This window comes from Rhea americana, unplaced genomic scaffold (assembly GCF_003343005.1).
Source record: "Rhea americana isolate MKP2758 unplaced genomic scaffold, rheAme1 scaffold_512, whole genome shotgun sequence".
NCBI lineage: Eukaryota > Metazoa > Chordata > Aves > Rheiformes > Rheidae > Rhea > Rhea americana.
This window is the reverse complement of record NW_028186660.1, coordinates 16,673-38,356: the sequence shown is the minus strand read 5'-3', so window position 1 is coordinate 38,356 and position 21,684 is coordinate 16,673. Positions and strand designations below refer to the sequence as shown.

The following is a 21,684-nucleotide window of genomic DNA, read 5'->3' as shown; positions in this document are numbered from 1 at the left end:
TGTAGCCAAATTAGGATCTACTCTTTACTGTTTTTTAAGGCAAATCAATGAATAAAAAAATGAGGTGCGCTTTTTCCTAAAATCATTTTACATCCCTCAGTAGACAAAAATGTAGAGCTCTTGATTCAACCAGGCTTTATTTTCATGCCATTTAATTTGAATCTTTTGTAGCCCACACTCTGTAATGAGGTCCTTAGGACAATGTAAGAAAGCCTGACTTCTAGCCTTTTGTTCGCTTTGAAACCCCAGAGTATGAATTTACTATGGCTTAATAGCAGTGACTGGAGCATCTAAACAGGCACACTTCTTTGCCCTACTTTGTTGAAGAATTACTTTAATTTAGTTCTGTTGGCTTCCAAGTGACATAAGCATCGAGGGAATCTTTAATGTATGTTGAAAATGACAATTATGTAAAGCAAATCATCTCTACCTTTTTGTCACTAATGTTTCAAATACTACTCAGGTGTCCCCAGAATGACCTTAATATTTCTGTGCTGTCTGTTTACTTCATGCATTTCTCTCTATGGAGATGAAGAAAGCAGATGCATCTGTTCATAGGAACTTTCTGACTCAATTAGTATTTTGTAGCTCATGTCATTTTAGCACAACTGTTTGAGAAAAGCTAAAAATTACTTCTACTTAAGGTGTTGTGTACTGTTTCTTAAAATAACCCTTCTTCTGTTGTGAAACTTTTGACGCACAGTCCCTTACTTTCTTTATGTGACAATGTGTTTTGAAAAATGCACTGCCATATAAAGAAACAAAGTGAGACTTAAATACAGAAAGAATATAGCTGGAGAAATGCTTTTTTTGTTCTCTGCATAGCTCTTCCGTGGTATTCCCCAAACACATTTTTCATCACCAGTTAGAATAAACAGTGTTTGAATTTGACTGAAAACTGGAAAGCTACCTAAGTGTAACTTTTGGCAGCATGCTTGCTAACATTGCTTCCTGCAAAACCCTCTGTGAGAAGTGCTGTGAAATACCAGCAGTAGGATTACTGTAGTCAGTGATTCTTGTTTCTTCACTCATCTTTCCTTTGGTGTGCCTCTGTTCTTCAAGAATATAGCATATATTGTTTTTAAGGCCCATGGCTATTGGAGAGAATGGTGTAGTGTTTGATTTTAGGAGACCAGCTTTTGATCTTTACAGAAATAAGTTTATGCGCCCATTGAAATCATTTTGACTCTATATAAGCCTCCCTGCCAAAGTTCTAGTTATTTGAAGTGTATTTCGCTTTATTATCCAATTGAAATATTCTTATTTCAGGGTGCTAAACTGGCCCATTTTTAACTGCTCGGAGTAGCACCTCTGAGAAAGAAGTTGAACTAAAAAAAAATAATATTAAAAAAAACAAAATACTGCTATCTGGGGAAATATTAGTGCTTGTGACGGCAACAGTATGTTGCTATATGACAACGTGACATCACCGATCATATTTTAAACTTTAGTATGTACTGTTTGGGTARAGCAATGTTCAAGATTTCAACATGCCCAGGAGCCTCTCTTTTTCCTTTTATTTCTGTTATTAGCTAGTAGTGCACAGTCTTCTATGTTCCTTCTTTCAGCTTCCAGTGATTCTTTCTTTTTGTTTAGGAAAATGTAAACACTTGGAAATGTGGAAAATGAAAATTTTAGGAAATGTGAAAAATAGAAAGTCAATGAAGGACAAATCATCTTCACTTCAGAAGYGACAGGTTGCATTCTACAAGGTTTACTGTTGTCCTAACAAGAAGTGCTGTTGAGAACTAAAAATGTTCAGTATGTGAATGCCTTTTTACTTCCATATRTGCTAGTCCATTCGTTGAACAGTCTAGCGGTTTTACCCCTTCGTTTTCTTTACTTTTCACATAGGACAGAAACCCTGTGACACTGTGCTTTTTCTGTTTTGGTAATCATTGCAAAAATACCTGACTGTAGTCAATTAAGTTGCTACTTGCATATAATAGGGAAAGAAAATGGTTTCATGTGTTTCCTTGGGATTTTCTGCACCCCAGGTCAGTGTCTGACASTCAAAATAAGCAATTATTGCTATAACTGAATCGTGATTGCATTTTGTTTTCCGAACCCATACCTGACTGTTAYGTTTTTCGCTTTGAATGCTGCCTCTGTTTTCCAGGCTTAGCTTTTTGGCATTTGGAGGGGCTGCAGGAATTCCAGACCGCTGTGCTGTGCGAAATTGATAATGATTGATAAAAGACAGCTAGCACCTGCAGGGCCTCTCTTTGTGCAGGGCAAATAGGCTTCTGAGGAGTTCAAGAAAGGGAGCTGCAAAAATTATTTTTTTCCATTCTGGAAAGGTTGATTTGTGTTTCTCTCTTTATACCTTCAAAGTCAGGATTAGTGTTATTTACACAGACAGAAGGCCTGCATTCATGATGATTAATGGGGAGGGGAAGGCCTTGAAATCCATCACTTCTAGCACATTGCCAGACTAAATTACTCAATTGGCTGCCAAATAGAATTGCTAAGGTCATTTTCTTTGCATCTTACCTACTGAACTATGTTACTTAGGGTCACTGCTTGTTTAACTATGGCATGCTTGCTTAGGAGTTCAGCTGAATTTTCCTAGCTTAACCTTAAATTTAAGAAAAAAAACATTGTTTTCTGGCTTCTAGCTCAGTTTACTTATCTCTAGGCTATGGATTACTCTTGAATTTAAATTCAGTTTGATTTAATTCAATTTAAATCTAATGGAAGGGAGTAAATACGTGACTGGAGAGAGTAGAGAAGATGGAGCCAGGCTGAGTGATGACCAGTGAAAAGACAAGAGATGATGGGCACAAACAGAAATACAGGAAATTCCATTTAAATAGAAGAAAAAAAAATACTGTACAGGAGCAGGTTGCCCAGCGTGGTTATGGAGCCTCCATCCTTGGAGATACTCATACCCAACTGGATGTGATCCTGAGCAATCTGCTGTATCTGGCCATGCCTTGAGTAGGGCTGTGGAGCTGAGCAACCTCCAGGGGTCCTTTCCAGCCTTGGCATGTCTGTGGTTCAGACCACACTTTAGTGGTATTGTAAAGTGCTTGGATGCCTCAGCCTAAGTTCTTTATAAAATGCTTAAAACATGAAATTAAAGATGAGTCTGCCATTTGCAGAATTTTACTGATGYGTGAACTGTTTTAGCTTAAAACAGAGCTTAATTTCCACCATGCACCGAATGACTTCTTACGCAGCAGGAYTGGAAAGAGTACTTAGTGCAAAAAGCCACAGCTTAGTCTCTCAGATGTAAGCTAACTGGAGTAAATGCTGAAGTATTTGAACAGGTAGAGTCCTGTGCTTACCCTATACTTTTGCAGAATACTTCACCTCACAAGAAAATCGCTCTTGGAAACATGCCATCACTTATTGATTCTTGAGTATTGAGGTTCTGTGCACTAATGTCTTCACAGACAATATTTTAAAGCCACCAGAAAATTAAACCCTAATGAAATGGGCATATCTTTGTACACGTGCTGGAAGAATGCTTGTTTAATGTTACAGCCTAGGTTGATTCAATCAGGAAGCACTTGCCATAATCCAGCCCTCTATAAAACCTCACAGTATCATCTTTTTTTGGAATTGCAACACATTCTCTTTCTCCATAGGACTTTTGCTKCATGAAGGAACCAGAATGAATGGTCATATTTTAATGTGCATCTAGTCAATTTTTTTTTCTCACAAAATGAATTTTTTATGACCTTTTCTGTGGCATTCATCATTAATGAATGATGCTATGCTTACTTTTAATAGCACACYTGATCTAGAGAAATGAAGATTTTTTAAAAATCTTTTTTAAAATGTATTTGTAAATCATCCAAACCATCAAATTTGGTTTATGTCTTTTCTAAAAAACTTAGCAATATGAGTTGGTATTCCTAGACTTTAGGGGGGGAAATGATAGTGTCTGATGTAAGCTTTTGATTTTGGTCTGTGTCTGCATCAAATCAGTGCAAAATGTGAATATTTTGGTTTTCCATGCATGTAAACTTCYGTTTAGTTGAAATTACCTGCATTCCTAGACCTAAGGATGTTACATGTTTGCTTGATATTTTGTTAGAAAGGCTGTRTGAGAATTTACCACTTCAGTGCCTGCAGAGCAGTGATCTAATGCAGGAATGGGCTTGTTCATTCATTAAGAAGGGGTTTAATTGCAGGTTTCTTTTTAATGGGGCAATATTTTTACCTTCTACTATATTTAACCAGATTAGAGTACTCTGTTACTTATTGCCCTGCGTGTTGCCTCTCCTGCAAAGAGGACCAGCTTGTGCGGAAGTACTTAGGTTTCTTAAATAAGCTGCCAAGCGTCCTTTGAACTTGCTGCACACCCTTTTTTAAAATCCTGGGGAGAAAGGGTGGCAAAAGGAACGTGAAAATGGAAACCAGCTAACTACTYGGGTACCTTTCCCCAAAAGAGGCGAGGGAAGAGGAGCTGCTGCTCCCCTGTCCCCAACCGCAGTCGCCACCTGCTCGCTAAGTGAATAATTAGGCTCGGAAATGAGCTGCGCGCCCTGTGCCTGATTTACGGCTGAGGTTTCTACCGACAATCAATTTCTTGGGACCGAAAAGCACTTGCCTGTGTCCCCTGCAGCCGGCTCCTGCGTCGTGGTGGCGCCCGTGCTTGGGGACACTCTGGAGGCCTGGTGCAGGGGGCCCCGGCCCCCGCGGCGCTGGGAGCCCTGCTCGGAGCTCTGCGGCGAGGCCGCGCTTTGCCGGGGGCCCCCGGCGAGCGCCGCGGCTGAGGGTGCTGATAAGGACGGACACGTGGCTGGAAGGGAACGACAGCAACGTGGYGCCGAAGGGCTCGCCGTTGCGCCGGGAGCGGCAGCAGTGTAAATCTCCCTCCGTGTTTCCTGTGCGTTTTGGTGGGCGAGGGAAACTCTTGCCAGCCTGTGCCGCTTGGACAGACGGGAGCTTGGAAACAGGGAGCTTTAACGGGCCGACTGAAATTTTAAGTCTCCGAATATACACGTGCCGTCGCTTTGGAGTTAAAATAATGATGAAGGCACATTTTGAAGCAGAGAGTAAAACCAAGCAACCAAATAAATAAATAAATAGTTTCTTTGCGAGCTTGACCCTGATTTTTAAATGAAACATGCTTTTAAGGGCAGTTTGCAGCATGCCATCGGAGCGAGCAATGTCAGCCGCCAGGCCCGCGCGTGTCGCACGCAGGTGTGCTGGCTGCGCTGGGGGAGCGCGTGGTCGGGCCGCCCCGTTGGTCCAGCTTTGCCCAGAGATGGCCTCTGGCAAGCAGTGTCACCTGAGCCTCTAATCTCGGGGTGGGGGGGGGATTCTGGTTCGTGCTTTTGTCACTCATTTGCAGCCTGAAAATAGAGGGATTTTGTTAYACGTTTGTATGTTTTGCTGTCAGAATGGAAGGAAAAATGAAGATTGTGCTTAAAAGCCTATAAACTCTACCTGTAAACTGCAGACCTGTGAAAATATCTGAACTTCGAGTAATACATTGGGTCTGAAACTAGCAGGCTGAAGTTTCCACATCCTTTTGAGCCTTACTGTGKAAGACTGAAAGCTAGACTTTAAGCAGTGTCAGCTGGGGTAAAACCTTCTGCTTTACATTAACAACGCAAGATAYTCCCATCTGTGCAAAACTGTCTTGGCAGTTTTGGTTTACAACTTTAGTCTTGTCTCTTTTGTGAAGAAGTCAAATAACTGATTAATAGAGTTCTGAAAAATGAATTTCTTAYCATGTTTCAACCGTGATGTCTGTGCTAAAGGAAGGAATAAATGARCAGGAGCTAAGAGGAAGGGTCAAGCAAAGAGTTGGGGTTTAAAGAAACTTTGATGAGAGGTAAAAAATATCTGTGTGCTGGTGGCCAAAAATAAAATCATTTTCTGACTTCCTGGATGATATTACTGATAGCTTTGGCAGGAGTAAAGAAATGGGAATTAGGTGTGTAAATAGCAGATTTTGYGCTGAAACTAAAACAAAGTGTATCACTGGTAACAATGCAAAAGAAAAGTCCTAAAAATTGTAGCCGGTTCTCACCTTGTGGAATGAGTATTACTCTTTGGGACTAGCACAGTGCTGCTTAATAAGACTGTTTTCAGAGGGGGTGAAGAGACCAGGTCATCTGTTTTATCTGACTTACCTCTCAGAAGCAGGGACGCTTAGTGTGTTTCTATTAATTTTCAAGTAGTTGGATGGTAAAAAGTTGTGCTTCTCATCACCATAAAAGAAAAAAGGTCTTTTATAGTAAGCAGTGTAAATTGGTGATAGTAACGCTAACTTTTTCAGGCCTGAGCCTTTGCAAGKTTTGGGGGACTTTCTTTTTTTAAATTTTTAATAGTATTTCATAATATTGTCTGAATGCTGCTRGTTCGCTTCAGTAACCATTAATGATGGTAAATTGTGTGCTAACCAGGCAGAACTGACTGATTGGCTTGAAATCYGTGTTGAGCTTGTAATTTGTGCTCCAGTGTACTTTTTAGTGTAGTTTAATATCCCGGGATATTAAATATCCTGGGATATATTTAATATCCTGGGATATTAAACTGGGATATTGCACAGTGTGCAAGCACCGGCTGTGAAATGTGTTACAAGCAAATCTAGAACCTCCAGACACCTTCATAATATAATAGTAGACAACAGTATTAGCTCCCTCATGTTGTCCTTGACTAGACAGATGCTGAAATTTTCTCCTTGATCAAGATGTTGTCTTTGTAGGAGTATGCCTTTTTGGCATCCTGTATAGTGTAAATAAGCCAGTAATTTTTGTGGACTATTCCAAGTAGAGTGGAGGCAATCACACAAACCTTTCATAGCTCATTAAATGAGGTAGAAAGGTGTTTTCTCCTAGAAGTGTTTGCCATATCATGAGGAGACTAGATTTTTACGCTGGTAAAAATAAGGTGAAAATCTGGCCAACTGTTTATGTGGTAAATGACAAAATACTGTTGTTTCTATTTATTTGACACTCATGAAATGTGCAAAACGTTTATAACTTATAGGTAAGATATTAGAGGGAAAGGGAGAGGAGGTCCTAGGAGAAGGCTGTGATATAAAGGATTCTCAGTACACTTCAACGCGTATTTTAACTGAAAGTAAATCAATGCATGTGCAGCAGAGAAGATGGAACTTGCCACCAGCTGGAACAAGGGTAGGTAAGAGCGTGTCTGGCAGGCAGCAGCAGTGGCGAAGATGATTTTTAACAGCAGTTCTTCCAAATTAGGGTCATTACAGCTCTGTATAGCACTTAGGCTCACCCATCACTATACAACCTGTAGCATGCACCACTACTGCKGCATATGAAGCTCCTGCTGAATTTGGGCTGGAAGCTCTCCTGGGAGCTGAAATCTGCTGAGAGACAGGGGCTGGCTTGGGCCCACTTTATTGTGCCTGTTTGTTTATTCTTATTTAAACAAATGTAACCACAATACGTGTCACTGCTGTAACTCTGATGTGATGAATAGGGTTTGACTTTTAGAAAACTTGAAGAAGATCATGTTTCAGCTGATTTAGTGCTGCTATTTTCTCTAAGTTTTGTGGTACAAATATGAAGTGGATAGAGAAGATGAGAGAAGCAGGTGTGTAGGCAGGAATTAGCTTTGAAAAGTTTGAAGCTCTGGATGGGAGAAATAGAAGACTTTTGCTTAAAATYAYGTTCAAGATSATGAAATTTTATGGTATTTTTTTCCTCTTTTTGTCCTGTTAATTCTACATTAAAAAAAAAAAAAAAAAAAAAAAAAAGCCCAACAATGTGTCAGTGCCAAGACAGGCAAGTTTTTAGAAGTTTTCTTAAAACCACAGCTATCTATGAAGTTTCTGGCAGATCTGCCTTTTTCTAACCTAAGCCTTTCCTAAGAAATCCAGCARTATTCTACTTGAAAACAACTATGGGTAAAGTCATAAGCTACTTTCACATAAGATTAAGGGTTTGACAAAGGTACTGGGAACAAAGGAATTCCAGATTAAGTCTGCTCCATATTTAACCCCCTTCTGCCAGCCCCCTATTGCACAATAGCAAGCTTTCCTAATGCAAGTATGTTGTTGATATACTTCCAACAAGAATTCCAGTTAGCCAAGAGATGGGATTAAATGGATTAAATAGCCTCCTTATTTTTCAGTGAGAAAAGGAGTTTGGTTGAAGGCGCATACAAATAGRTGCTTAAATGATTTTGAACCAGATTGGCCTTCTGAACCAACCTCAGATTGCTCTAGATTGCATTGCAAATTATCCTGCTTTTCTTTTTTAACGAGAATCTGCATGGTGTTTGTGTGTGCGTGTTCATGCTGACATGCACATGTTTGTGGGTACATGGAGTTTGCACTGTAACTCTAACATTTTTAGCAGATTACAGTCATGGGCTAAAAGATGGGCTACAGTTACAGAGAAAAGCTGCAGAGAACATAAAACTGCGTGGGGTGCCCTGTGGCTAACCTGCCATCCTTCYCCATCTTGGTACAACACTGGTGAGCCCCACTCAGTCAGACACGTACCCCAGGAGGGCCTGAGAGCCCACTCCAATCCTGTGTTGTGTGGCTGCTAGATGGTACCTCTTCTTCAGCACAGACATTGCACGTGTTATAAAAAAATAATGCTTTCCTTGCACTCTTCTCGTGAAATTCAATTCTTTTCCTTTGCTAAGAGTTTATAAGGCAGCAGCTTCCTGCAGAGGGCACCTATTAAGTACATACAGATTCTCCATAGCTTATTCTTCCTTCTAACAAAAGCTGATTTACCCTCAACCCCATAATGTCTTGCTTTCATTTTTCTGACCATGAAGACAGGAAATAAGAATATGAAGCTCCATTCCAAGGTCTGGCAGCAGCTGGTAACTCCATGTGTGGCAGAAAATTACTGACTTGTATGTGGACAATGTGGCTCTGCAGCAAACATATCTTTTGCCTAAGCTATTTCATGATGTTCTCTGTAATTCTTAGTCCTGTGAAACTTCTCGTTATTGGTTGCTAGTTTGAATGGCAGCAGTAGTTTCTTTCACTTGTTAGTAATTCTCCACCGAGTTCCAAAAGAATAATCATGTTACTGTAAAGATGTAGATAATATTAGATACTTGGGATAGCATCTGATAATGACAGAAAAAGTGGAGAGGATTGGGAGAGGGGGACAAGATTAGTGATATCTGAGAAAAATTGCCAGGAATCTCCTGAATTTTGTTGTATTTTCTTTGTAAGGTCTACTATTTTGCCTTTACGTGTTGTTATGAAGAGTAATGCAGCCCCCATCTCATGTAAGCATCCAGGCTAGCTGGTCTTAAGCATAAGGAGTAGAGAAATTTTCTATTGTGCGCATGTTTTTTCCTTTAAAAGCAGACTTCTTGCTGTCTTTGATTTCTATATTAATTTGGAAAGCATGTGCCAAGAGTAAAATTTGTTTCGCATTTGTTTCAAATTCAAATTAAATCCCTTCACCCCCAACCAAAGAATTTGCAGGAGAGGGGAAAAAAAGAAAGAAAGAAGGAAAGGCTTGGTGACTTTATCATGGCTTGATCTCATCCCGATCAAAGGCCAAATCTTTTTAGTAGTGAAAGGAAGTAAAAACAAGAATTAAAAACTTTCTCTGATTACTGATGGGGAGCAGCGTTCTCCCCTTTCTTGTACTTGTAAGGAGATGGTACAAAGAAGCCCTTTATGCACTCAGGGTAATTCTTATCTCTTCTTGCTGACTGGCTGCAGCTCTAATTTTACCTTAACACTCAGGCCTGTGTCCCTCCTGCCTAATTTGATTCAGCTGAGCCATGCGCCTTTAGGAGCGTGCTGAATGATCGCTTCCTGTGTAGCGGGCCAGATGTGGACGTACGCGAAAGGCAGTGCAGCCGGCCTGAGATACCTGAGATACTAGTTATCTCCTCGAGACAGCGCTTGCTCTCGCTTTCTGGCTTGATTGACTATATAGGGTAACGACTTTTTTTTTTTTTTTTTTTTTTTTTTTTTTTAACTCTAAGGAGACCACCTAGAGCAAAGAGAAAAGGAGGAGACTTAACTGAGGTTACAGGGGGCAGCTAGGTGTCTGGCCGTAGGGCCGTACGTAAGCGCTTGCCTAACGTTCGCTTCTTTGCGAAGATCCCCTCGAGAAGAAAGCACGGCTGCGCTTTGCACAACCTACGTAAAAGTTAGCAAAGGTTTGGAGCGTGTTTGGAAGATTAATAGCATCATAATTTTCCTCACCCTGTGGGTCAGCCCTCTTCCCCCCCCCNCCCCAATGAAACAACGTGCTTGTGACTTGTCAGGTTGTGCATTACCTAATGGAGCTGTTAAGCCAACAGGCCGTGCTGAAAGGTGTTACATCAGTGAGGTCTTTTTCATCCTGCTGTGCTTTGATCTCCTGCTATAAAGTGGAAGATCTAACAGGGGAAAGGTTTTGAAGATACGAGATTAATTTTGCTAATCCACTTTTCATAATCCTTATGAAAAATGTCTTGTTTTATCAGTCAAAAAAGATTTGATAGCTGTTGTCTTCAGAAAGTCTCATATTAGCAGGATTGCAAAGTAGGAAATTGTTGTTATGGAGTATTGTGTTAGCATGTGTTGAAATGTTATTTTAAGTGTTTTAGAATAAATGAAGGGTTGTTTTTATTCATGTTTTATTTTCTCACTAAAGTGCAAAAGTTAGTCACTTGCCAGAGACCACTGTGCACTGGTGAATATTTGCTATACTTGTTTGTGTTAATTGCTCTATTTTAATTTCAAATCACTGAAATTCAGTGTAACAGTCAACATAATCCAAATATACTGATTCCAAGCATTACATAGTGCTGAAACAAAAGGTAACAATATTGGCTCACAGAATATACAAGTTGTAGATGCTGGAACCGTTTGGACAGTTAGCGATAGCAAGCCCTATGCAGCAGGCTATTTGCAGAGCTTGGGGAAAATACAGTGTAACATCTTTCAGAAAAGAACAAGCGCCTTTGCTTGCCCTTGGATGAAATCCACACTTACTTCATCCCAAAGAAATCAGAACTGTTATTGCAGTTACCTAGGGACATCACCCAGCAGAATCTTGCCCAAAATCTTGTGTTAGGTCAGCTCCCCATGTCTCTGGAAAATGCTGCTAACAGTAAGTTGCCCCACTAATTAGCATTGTAGGACATATTCTCCAAATCTGATTATATTTTCTGTATCGTTTTTCTTTACGATAGCTTTGGGCCAAATCATGCTGTATGTCGATGGTATGAACGGAGTAATAAATCATAATGAAACTGTCCAGTGGCTGTACACGCTTATTGGATCAAAGGTAAGATGTGCTCCCATATTCTTGTTTTATATGTTTGCAGTGGTTTTTAAATGTGTTTTATTTGTATTATATGCTTGTTTAGGGTTTAAACACGCTCTGTCTTAGGCTATAAATGATTACACAACTCTGCACAGAAACCTAGGCACACTGGACTGTTATTTTTTTATAGTATTTTATGCAGTTGGCACATACTTTGTTTTCAAAAGCAAAGAGTAGCCCTATATTATTGTCTGTACTGTCATTGCAGTTGATGATGGCGAAGATTACTTTTTTTTTTTATTTTTTGCAGCTGTTCTTCCGAGGATGCTATTTGGAAGTGGGATTTGTTGTGTATTTTGTCTCGCTTTTTTGTCCCCCTTTCAGTTCTATGAATGCAAATCCTTTTCTATAGTTTATCTTTTACATAGTACTCAATTACGCTCAGCCTTGGTCGAGAAAAGTTTATAGTGACTTCCTGTTTGTGCCTAAAAGGCTTTAAAAGACGAAGCCTGGTGCCTGTCTGCAGAGCGTACTTTGCTGAACCCTKCATTCAGGGAGGCAACAACTGAATACCTGTATCAAAATATATGCTACTCAAGTTGTCCGACCCCATGGAGCAGGAAGTTATATAGTGCACAACCCACTTTTAAGGACATCTATCCTGGAGGTGGAGAAGGAAGCAGAACATGAATTCTGCTAATACTCCAAAGGGTTTTAGGCAGGGCTATAATCTCAAAGGGTTGTAGGTGGGTAAAGCTGCAATTATAGTATTCTGCCATGTGTTTGCTCTCAAATCTAAGGGTCTTCATTATAGTCTACAGGGAGTGCTCCTGCTCTTGTCACTTAGATCTGCTTGGGACAGACTTGAATGACAGAGTAGCTAGAAAAGTGTATGTTGGCTAATATTAAAAACTTGTGAAAGCTCTTCCATAATTAGCGGAGCTGAATCTGTAGTTAGAAATACCAGGAAATTTCCAGAGACTTTTCAGAAGTGGCTGAGCCGTGATAGTTGTTGCTGGATACTGTAGTGACAAAAAGTCATAGAGATACTGTTGCTTTTTCCTTTCTTTTCCTTTCCCATTTAAAATACCTTTCATAACAGAAAAAGAGCTTAGTGTCCCAGGGGCCTTTTTTTAGCCACTACAGAATTTTTGCTACAATGTGCAAATTTCACTGCTGCAGAAGGTTATCAAGTCAAAAAACAGATGCTGCAATCTTACAAGAACTGATATATTCTGGATTGACTAGCAATATTGGTAGATATTAAAACTAAGATGATAACTATGATTATCAAATCTCAGGCATACAGGGCATGGTTAAATGAGCAGTGCATGTTTGGGAGAAGATTAGGAGAAGATTTTCCCCCACGTAAAGTGTTCCACTGTTGGCCGGGTGTTACACTGGGCAGTTTGCCCTCTYGAAACACGGAAAGTTAGCCACAATTGGAAAAAACATGCCGAAAGAGAGAAAAGTGGTTTTCTTGGTATGGACCCTCATTTTCTATGGAACAGATGAGAGAGGCAAGCAAAAAAAGAGGAAAAAACTTGCCATAATGTCCATGATTATTTTAATTCTCGAGTGCTTGTAATGGGAGTGGGCTAAAGAGTGAGAGAAATGTGGCTGTACTGCTACCTTGCACATTAAATTCCGGCTAGATTTTCTTGACTAAAGTACTTYAACTCTCCTTAAGCTCCTGTCTCCCTCCCCCATAGTCAGCCCAAATGATTATCTCCATATCCTGGCTCCATGCCTGCAGCTAAGGAATGCAGGCAATGTGCTTTGAATAGTTGGGTTTCAGGTAGCATCAAAGTCACTTTTTCRTTATTATTTGACTTTGTTGGAAGAGAGCTCTCTTCCAACAAAGTCCCCGTCTGTGTGCCGACACTTAATCGAAGTGTGACGTGCTTGCTATCAGAGTGCGCGGTGTGACAGCTGCTTTATGCGCTTAAAGGTGGGCTTGACTTTCTGTGAAAATTGAATCTGTGGAATTTGCAACATACCTACAATCTAATTTGCAGCCCTGCTATGCCAGTTCTTTCTCTGCAGCCATGAAGGGGAAAAATCTGTTAACACTGCTGAACAAAAAGKAATAGTAAAATTGCCAATTAAGTATCAGGACAAATCCCTTTAAGAGGAAACAGAAGGAATACAGTCATTAGCTGCCGCAGCTGTGGCTGGACACCTTGTTTCTTGTTTTCTCAGACTCTGCAGCAGAGACAATTGAATCTGTTCTGCTGCAGATTTTTTCTGTCAAATTTTATAATGGTTCTGACCCTTTACTGTTACTTGCTCTGCTCTATTTGTATATGGCTTCTGGCTCTTTCTCCATTGCTCACTTACATATTACTGCGTGTGCTTTTCCACGTCAGGGGCACACATTCAGCAGAGGACCTCAGGGTTTGTCACAYTCAGCCATGCCATAGCTATTCTTTTGTCACCTGCCTCCAAGTTTACTCTAGGCASCTAGTGATACTTCTGCATGGAGACAGGGGAAGAGGAGAGAGGATTGAAAGTGAAATTAGCCAGAAAGAAGGTACATAAATGATTTCTGGAAAGTCTGTCTCRATTGTTGCCATTTTGTTCTTCACTCTTGCTAATTTTACTGTGGTTTTAGTCATCCATAGATACTTATATAAATGGATTACCAAAAGCTGCTGTTAATTTTAACACTATGTTGTCAAAATTCACTCTAAACTCAGTTATTGGGGAGATGATTAAAATTSCAGTGGTGTGGTAGTGCTAATATCCTTTTACTTGATCAGATGCACCTGAAGTGTCAGGGTGAGAAACTGAAAAGAGAGGAGAAGGTTAATCTTAGATGACTCACACTCACTACTGGGGGAAAAAAATCTCCTGTTTCAACTTGGTGTTATATAGGTGTTAAATTGGAAACTAGAAGTTAACAATGCTCTTCCTCTCCGTGCTGTCTAAAGGTAAGTGCATCTAGCAGCAAATCTTAACCTCGTAGGGCCACTGCCAGTCCCTTGCAAGATGTATCCAGTTACCAGAGACTGTGGCAATGTGATTTCCTTTCCACAAACTGGCTGTAGATCCATTTGCAGTCATCAGTGGCTCATAGATCGCTGGCATAAAACACTTAGCACATAATCCCAATTTAAATGTATATCACTACTATTTCATCATTAATTATAGAGGCAGCAATTCAGCAGTCTCTCCCYGTTGAACGAAGCATTCAAGTATGTACTTAATTGTAGGTGTGTGGTTACATTCTGTTGGCTTCCAGGGATCTTTAATACATATCTGAAGTCAGYAGTGTACTGCTGTAATAGTAACAAAGAGGGCTATAGCAGGACCAAGGATCTGATCATATTATATMGGCTGAAAGTTATGCATATAGGAAATATCTATGTCAACCAAATTTTCCTTTGGTGTTCCTTGGTAGCTTGGAACTTTGATTCAAGATACTTTGCTTTACCTCACGCCCCCCCCCAAAAAAAAAAAAAAAAAAAAAGTCAATGAATTCTAGCTAACATTACTTTCAGAATTTCTCACCTCCCCAAAAATGCTACTTTAAAAAAAAAAAGAAAGAAAGAAAATGGAAAAACTAACTTATCAAGGATCTTGCTGTAACTGCCTTAATGTAAATCTCGGTTCAGCTTCACAGCATCTGGGAAATGATACTTCAACATTTTTTTCAGGGTTCCTGCCAGCTGTATGTTGCTGCTGCTGAGGTTAGAATTAAGTTTTTGCATTAGATCGCAAGTTATAGTTAGCCTGGTTGTAAAGGGGTCTGAGCCTTGTGTTCATGCTGGCAGCTGGCACCACAGAGCTCCATGGTGGGTCACTCCCTGGCAGAGTCTCTGGGTGATGGTGATGGCAGGGCACGTTGGAAAATTTCTCTTACCTAAAACAAGGGATCCCAGGTTAAAGACATATGTGTACTCAGTGATACTGAGTCCTTTTGATGTTTTTTTTTTTATCTGTTAGCGTGTACAGGTTCCACATGCGTCTATTTTCACTTTGAATTGTTAATAGAGGGTATACAATACTCTACCTGATTTCAGTACCTTACCCTCTGCAGGACTAGTTACAACAAGGTACATTTCTGAGCAAACCCTCTTAAGCAAAACCAGCTGTGTACGTTGTCCACTAGAGGAAGCAGAAGCTCTTTGGCATCACAAACCCACAAGCTTTTGCTGCTTCGCACTGATATTTAAATGCATGTGTATGGCATGAAGTGTTCTAAAACTGCAGTCTGGTTTCACCCCSACACACACCCCCCACCACCTTTTCTGAGTGCTACTGATAATGATTATTTTTCCCATWTGATGATCCAGGCTGTTCTAATTTCCCTCAGGAGAACTAAAGCCCCTTTTTGGCATTGTTTTTGGTGGAAAGTAATCCATTTTCAAAGTGGTGCTGGGTAACCCCAGAAGACTAGGTGGAATGCTAGGCTGATGCAACAAGGTTGATTAAAGATTCCTATCTCGCATATTGTTTTAATTTTTTTTCTACTTTGCTTCTGTCTGGGTCCTGTATTGCAAGGTTAAATATGAATTTTAATTAGCAAGCTGTCCCTGTGCCCTGTGTGAATCTTTTGCTTCCTTTGCCATTAAGTGAGGACTTTTTCAATAATTTAAATATAATCGAAGCCAAAAGAAGAAAAAAACAATCTCAAAGCAAAAGACACATCAGACTACTTTTTTTCTTTTTTTTTTTTAAGAGGTTCGAATGGGACATAGCTATAGTATGAGAATTTGTTTGTTCCAAAACAGAAATTGTTTCCAAAAGAAAACAATTCAGTAGAACTTTTTTCCTATACAGTTTTAGTGACATGTTACTACATTAACGCTGCTTTTAGTGCATTTCAGAAGAATTTTGAGAGAAACAATATTCTTAGTCACACGCAGCACTAAACTTATTTTTACGAGTGAAACAGTTAAGGTATGGAGAGATAAATACTCAGTTTAAGCACTTGATTAATTTGGTTTCTCTTCCACAGATCGCTTACACATGTGCTCAACTGAAGTCATGTGGTATTCTCTGCTCTGCTTATGACTTGAGCTTGGGCTTTCCTTTTTCTCGAGAAATTTCTCACCGAAACTTAAGCAAAKGGATGTTAAACTGGATCTGCAAATATATAGCGACAAGTAATTTATAGTCATGGAGAAAGTTAGAGATGAAAGGGCATTAAAAGGTATAAATAGGCTTAAAAATAGGATCTGGACCTCACCGAAGCTCAAAACGTGTTAAATCACCACCAGGGACTGGACAGTAAAACCTCTTGATGAGGTTTTTGGAAATGTGATGTATTTGCATCTCATTAATTTTTCTAATAAATTATTTTGTAAATCAGTGTGCATATCCTGGCCTCTCCTGGCTTACTGTTGCCTKATAGATGAAATGGCACGTATTTAGCAATTATGCTATAGCATTCTCTTTTGCTTTTCTCTTAATGCATGTGGAGGGTGGTCTAGAGAAGCTTGCCTGCTAAAAGTGTTAGGCATTCAGGATATATCACACACCCCAGAGACCTACTTTATTTGTTTTCATGTGCTGTCTCCCTGCTGATGTGCTGCTTCAATAGTTAATGAACTCCTTTGCAGCCCCTGATAAATGACACTGTATRCAGCTAATGCACAAGCCGTAAACGTGACACTGAAGCTCTTGCATCCAGCTGAAACTCAGATAAATCAGTATTTTCATTCTGTTTCCATGTTTGCCATAGACAGAAAAAACAGTGAGGTGCCAGCCTTTCAGGCTCTCAAGCTCCGTTGCTTACCAGGAGGGTTGGGAGCAAAGCAGAGAGTCTTACCTAGAACCCCCAAAGCAACATGATCTCAGCCATTAACCGTACCATGCTCAGGATCTTGAGCTGTGGCAAATAGGCATAACTGTTTTGAGCAGAATGGTGAATGTTTGTATCAGCTTAGGAACTGGATCTTAAATTCAGTCTGAGATGCATCTAGCTATTATTATAAAAATGGTTATGTGAGGGAGAAATAAAACCCAGAGTTTATAGGAAATTAACTTTCCTACTTCCTGCCTTTTAAGAGCTTGAGCCAACGCTTATTGAAGCCAATGGAAAGCTTCCCTAGGTCTCTCAGTCAGAATCTGTAGCTGCACCGTTGCATGAACATAGTTTATTTTGAATTGTATTTAATTAGTACTTTGAAGATAAAGATCAGGATGTTGCAATAAACTTGGAACAGGATAAGCCAGCCAGTGCAGACTRCATTATATGCTCAGTTTGGTCTATCCAACATAGCAGACAAGCGCTATGCTGCTCTTTTTTACCATATCTACAGGTGGGGTTCAAAGTTGTTCCATCAGACATGTCCATTTTCAGTAGTCCGGTCCTGCAGCAATACGTGTCTCTGTAGCTCAATCTGTTGCATTCACTGAGTATTTTGAAGGCATGTATGCCCATTTTTCTAGTAGTGTTCAGAGTGAACTYTTGTGATTAAGACCACACTAGAAAACACACAACTTCCCCACGTCATGAGAGATCTGATTTCAACTCAYTTGAAGTAGAGAATGAGAAAATATAACATTTAACCACCAACAGTGTGGCAAGTGTTCAGGCTCAAGTTTTCACTCAGACTTGTCTATTGAAATGTGTATGAGACAATGTCCTGGTAGTAATGAATGAAATATGTTCAAGTATATCCAGAAAATGCCGTACATTTTTATAGATACACAGACGTGCTATACAAGAAAGGCATGAAGAAAGAAAAAAGCAAGTGTTACGCTAGCGTTGGAATTAGTGAAACAAAAGGAAAAACAACAAAATCAGTGCTAGCTTTTAGAATTGTGTTGATCTCTTTGAAGAAGTTCAGTCAGGGATACATTGTCATTCACATTTGTGAGCAAGTTGCTCTGCAACCTRCCCTAGCTATTAGGATTTTCTATCAGAGGTTCAGTCTAGGCTTCTTGTAAAAGGGGAAAGTAGAGGTGCAAGTTTGTATTGTGGCAGCATGCAAGTAAAACAAATGGAGCCTACATGTCTGTCCAGCATGCCTGAAGCCACCAGTTTGGAGTGTCTTTTGCTATAAAATCAATTGCCTGAATAATAAGAGGAGGAAACTTGCCACCATTCATGGTCAAATAGAAAAGAGTGAAGAAATACAAGAAAGTTCCTCTGAAGATAAAAAGCAGATGATTGTAATCCAAATTCATAATGAAGACCATGCAATGCAAAAATTGTGCCTATCTGAGATATTTACCCATATCTGAACACAGAAATCAACCTGACCAATATAAAATGCATTGCTGACATTATGCCAAACCTTTTGAGATAACTAAATTATCATTTCATATGGTAGAAATAGTGTTAGTCCTAAGTAAAGAGTTTAATAAGCTGCATTTTAAGGACATTTTTAAAGTTAAAATATGCAGTTATGACTAAATCTCTAGTTGAACTATTATCWCATGAACTCAGATGTGTAATGCTTCAATATTCAAGTTTTCATGTTTTCTGGTCTCTGTCATTCTTAGGTGATGCAGAAATGCATCTTTTTTAATAGCAGCTATGATGCTTGTCAGAGGGCAGGTGGACTGTTGGAAAACTTTGAAGAGTGGAGRAGAAACAACTCCTTTGGTACATGGTCAGTTATTGAAATGCCACCAAATGCCAACCTGTTAGTTTGGATCTTCAACGAAGGTGAAGTGGTACAGTTTATTTTATCTCATTTAGTAGTTGAAATAAGTATATGCCAAAAGTCCAACTCATACTTCCCGGTGCAGTACTTTATCAAATTTTCCCCATCTTTTATTATCATAGTCATTCACCTTTTCTCAGGTCCACCGAGTAATGTCRCTATCCAACTATATGACGTTATCTAGTTTCACTAGTGTTGCAGAATGAGGGTGTGAACTGCACAAGCAAGTGCCTCTGTGCACGAGCTTGCATGTGGCCTAGGTAGAAATATAGATGTCCTGGTAGGAAGTCACTTAGCAATCCTTCCTCATTCCCCTGAGYCCTTTTCTCCAAGACTAATACTTTGTTCTGCCAAACTTGACAGCTACTGATATTGGAAGAAGAACATTAAAGAAGTGCATAAGCAAATCATCAGGCATTTTCAGTCTAAAATCACCTAGAGTATCATCTAATATGGCTCTACTTTAGAGCTGCTGCTGTGTGAGACTGCAGGATGATTGATTGTGGTTCATGTGAAAAAAATGGGGGCGGGAGGGGGGACTTGAAAATCAGAGTCTTGGCACATATCAGTAGCAAGTGTCTTTTTACACCCTGTCCTCATGTCCCCACAATCGCATATAGCTCATTTCAGCGAGCCRGTAGGTAAGCACTGATTGCTCTGTCCATCATAGGTGCAATTAGTAGATGCACTTTCATAGGAGGAGGCCCTTTAATCATGGTGAGTRGGGGGATTGGGGTTCATGTCTGCATGATGTGTGGCAGTAGAGAAGTGCACAAGATAAATCAACATAAAAAWTGAGAAAATGGACTGTGTTTAATGAGTATGTTTCCAGAAAGTGCTAAGTACAGGTACCTCACTGGTGTTTTATTGCCAAATTGTTATAGATAAGTCCCCTTTCCTTCTCTCCTTCATATAAGAAACAAATTCCTGAAGCTTAATAAAGTGCCCTGGGTTTTAGACAGAGCTTTTGGTAGTTCTGTGAAGGTGTGTGTGCTGAGATGACTCCTGAAATTTGGGGGAAGAAAGGAGGTGGTCATCCTTTTGCATTCTTTTGTATATATTAATGCTCTGGCTTTTTATGACTGTTAGAGGGCGTTACAGTCAATTTTGATATATTCCCTCAGGTTTGAAGAATGTAGGTAATCTCTCCTTATATTAACAGAGCTTTGGATTTATCTCACATATTTACCATAATACCCCAAGAKAATTCATTCTGTGACTAGTGTGGTATAATTTATTTATAAGATATGGGTAAGGTGCTCTTGTTAATCACTTCATTTTTCTCACTGTTTGTAAAAACCTTTTGGAGACTTAGACCTTTGTTACTAAGTTGCTTCTTCCTCTCCCGACTATTTTGATGATTACTGAATTGTTATTATAGATTTCTGAGAACCATGTCACTGTTGGGGTTGATCCTTGTTCTAGGAGACCATGTGTTTTGCAGAAATGAAATTACAGTTTGTGAGGAAACAGCAGTAGAAATTTCACTTGATTCAAATTTTTGGCTGTCCAAAGATCTTGTTTCTTTAAAAGTATGAATTGAACCCACTGTGTACACTGTGTCTGCAGATGTGAAGCTTACAGGATCCTCCGTATTCTGTAGAGCTCAGGTGCTTAATCTTATTTTTTTTCTAAACATCCTAGCTTTTTGGAGCTAGGAAATTCCTTCAGACAGCAGCAGTGTTAGTCAATATAACATTTTCTTCGTTTTTCCTGTTAAATTAATCACTATTCTCATTGTTGGTGTATGCGTGGTTGTAGAATTTTGCCTACAGGAAAGAAGCTGGTCTCTAAYGTTTTTCCAGCATCACGTAAACCAGACTTGGGACAGTTTAGTCTGCACAGCCATTAGTATATCAGTGTTTTGCTTATAGCTTAGACTGGGAGAATGACCCAGCAACAAGCGAGGGAGTCCTCTACATTGGAAGACCCAGGTTGAATCTGGACTCCAAGTACATTCTTGAACCAGTCTCTGAATTCACTTACACCTTGGTGCCTCATCTGCAAAACTGTTCTTGGATTTTACAGCCCTAGGGGAAGAACATGAGGGAGTGGAGGGGCAGATTATATGCGTTAAAGACAGATGCATAGGTGAAAGTTGAACCTAATACTAATTGTTACCATATCTTTTTTTCTGGCACCTCTCACAAATGCTTGTCATTCCTTTATTTAGATATAGTTATTCTTTAAAGCAGCAGTTACTAGCTAAAGATACTTGGACAATACTTAAAAATATGCTGTGTTAAAAATGGAAACCATGTGATAGCTTCACATTAAGCGTGTAGTGCATGCCAAGAAACCTCTGAGTTGCCACTAGCTTGGGTCCCTAMAGTTACCTCAGGAGATTGTTGCCCTGGGGACTCATGGAGGTCACCTCTTGGATTTTACATTGGTCTCTTCGGCTTTGTGATTTAGTCTTTAGGAAGGAAGCTGTCTGGTAAAATGTGTAGAGTTTAATTGTGTTTTTTGGTTTGGAATTTTTTTGGTAAGATCAATATCAAGATCAAAAGAAAGGCTCTCTCCTATGTTTTCTTCCTTTTTTTTCCCCAGTCTTCTAGTTTAGACAGTTTAAATAATAAAGCCACTTCAAAATGATTTTCAGTATACCAGCTTGTTCCTTAACTGGTTCCACAATACACTGAAATGCATCTCAACTAGGCCAGTTGTGTACTGTCTGTTCATCTTTCAGGCCTCTCTGATAGTACCAACTCAGCAAGGGGTTCATGTATTGCCCCTTGCTGTTTATTATTTTTCTTCTTGAAGACTCTATTAAAAAATAGAGTTCAATAGAAAAAATATTGTTCGATACATAAGTACTGTCCAATACTCAACCAGTGTGGAATTTTTATAGATATTTCCTTACATTATTCAGTCTCCTCTGT

The 21,684-nt window shown here is 39.7% G+C and overlaps 1 protein-coding gene across 1 annotated transcript in view; it reads left to right on the top strand.

Moving 5' to 3' along the window:
- The window catches only part of LOC146588439 (uncharacterized), a gene marked incomplete at its 3' end in the record, with an annotated part of 67,852 nt that extends 49,040 nt beyond the window's left edge, over nt 1-18,812 (top strand). Inside the window, exons 5-7 of the mRNA XM_085318002.1 lie at nt 11,107-11,201; nt 11,491-11,517; nt 18,639-18,812. Of these exons, the coding sequence (XP_085174128.1) occupies nt 11,107-11,201; nt 11,491-11,517; nt 18,639-18,812 (296 nt within the window). The remainder of the gene's footprint in view (nt 1-11,106; nt 11,202-11,490; nt 11,518-18,638) is intronic.
- Nucleotides 18,813-21,684: the final 2,872 nt, after the last annotated feature.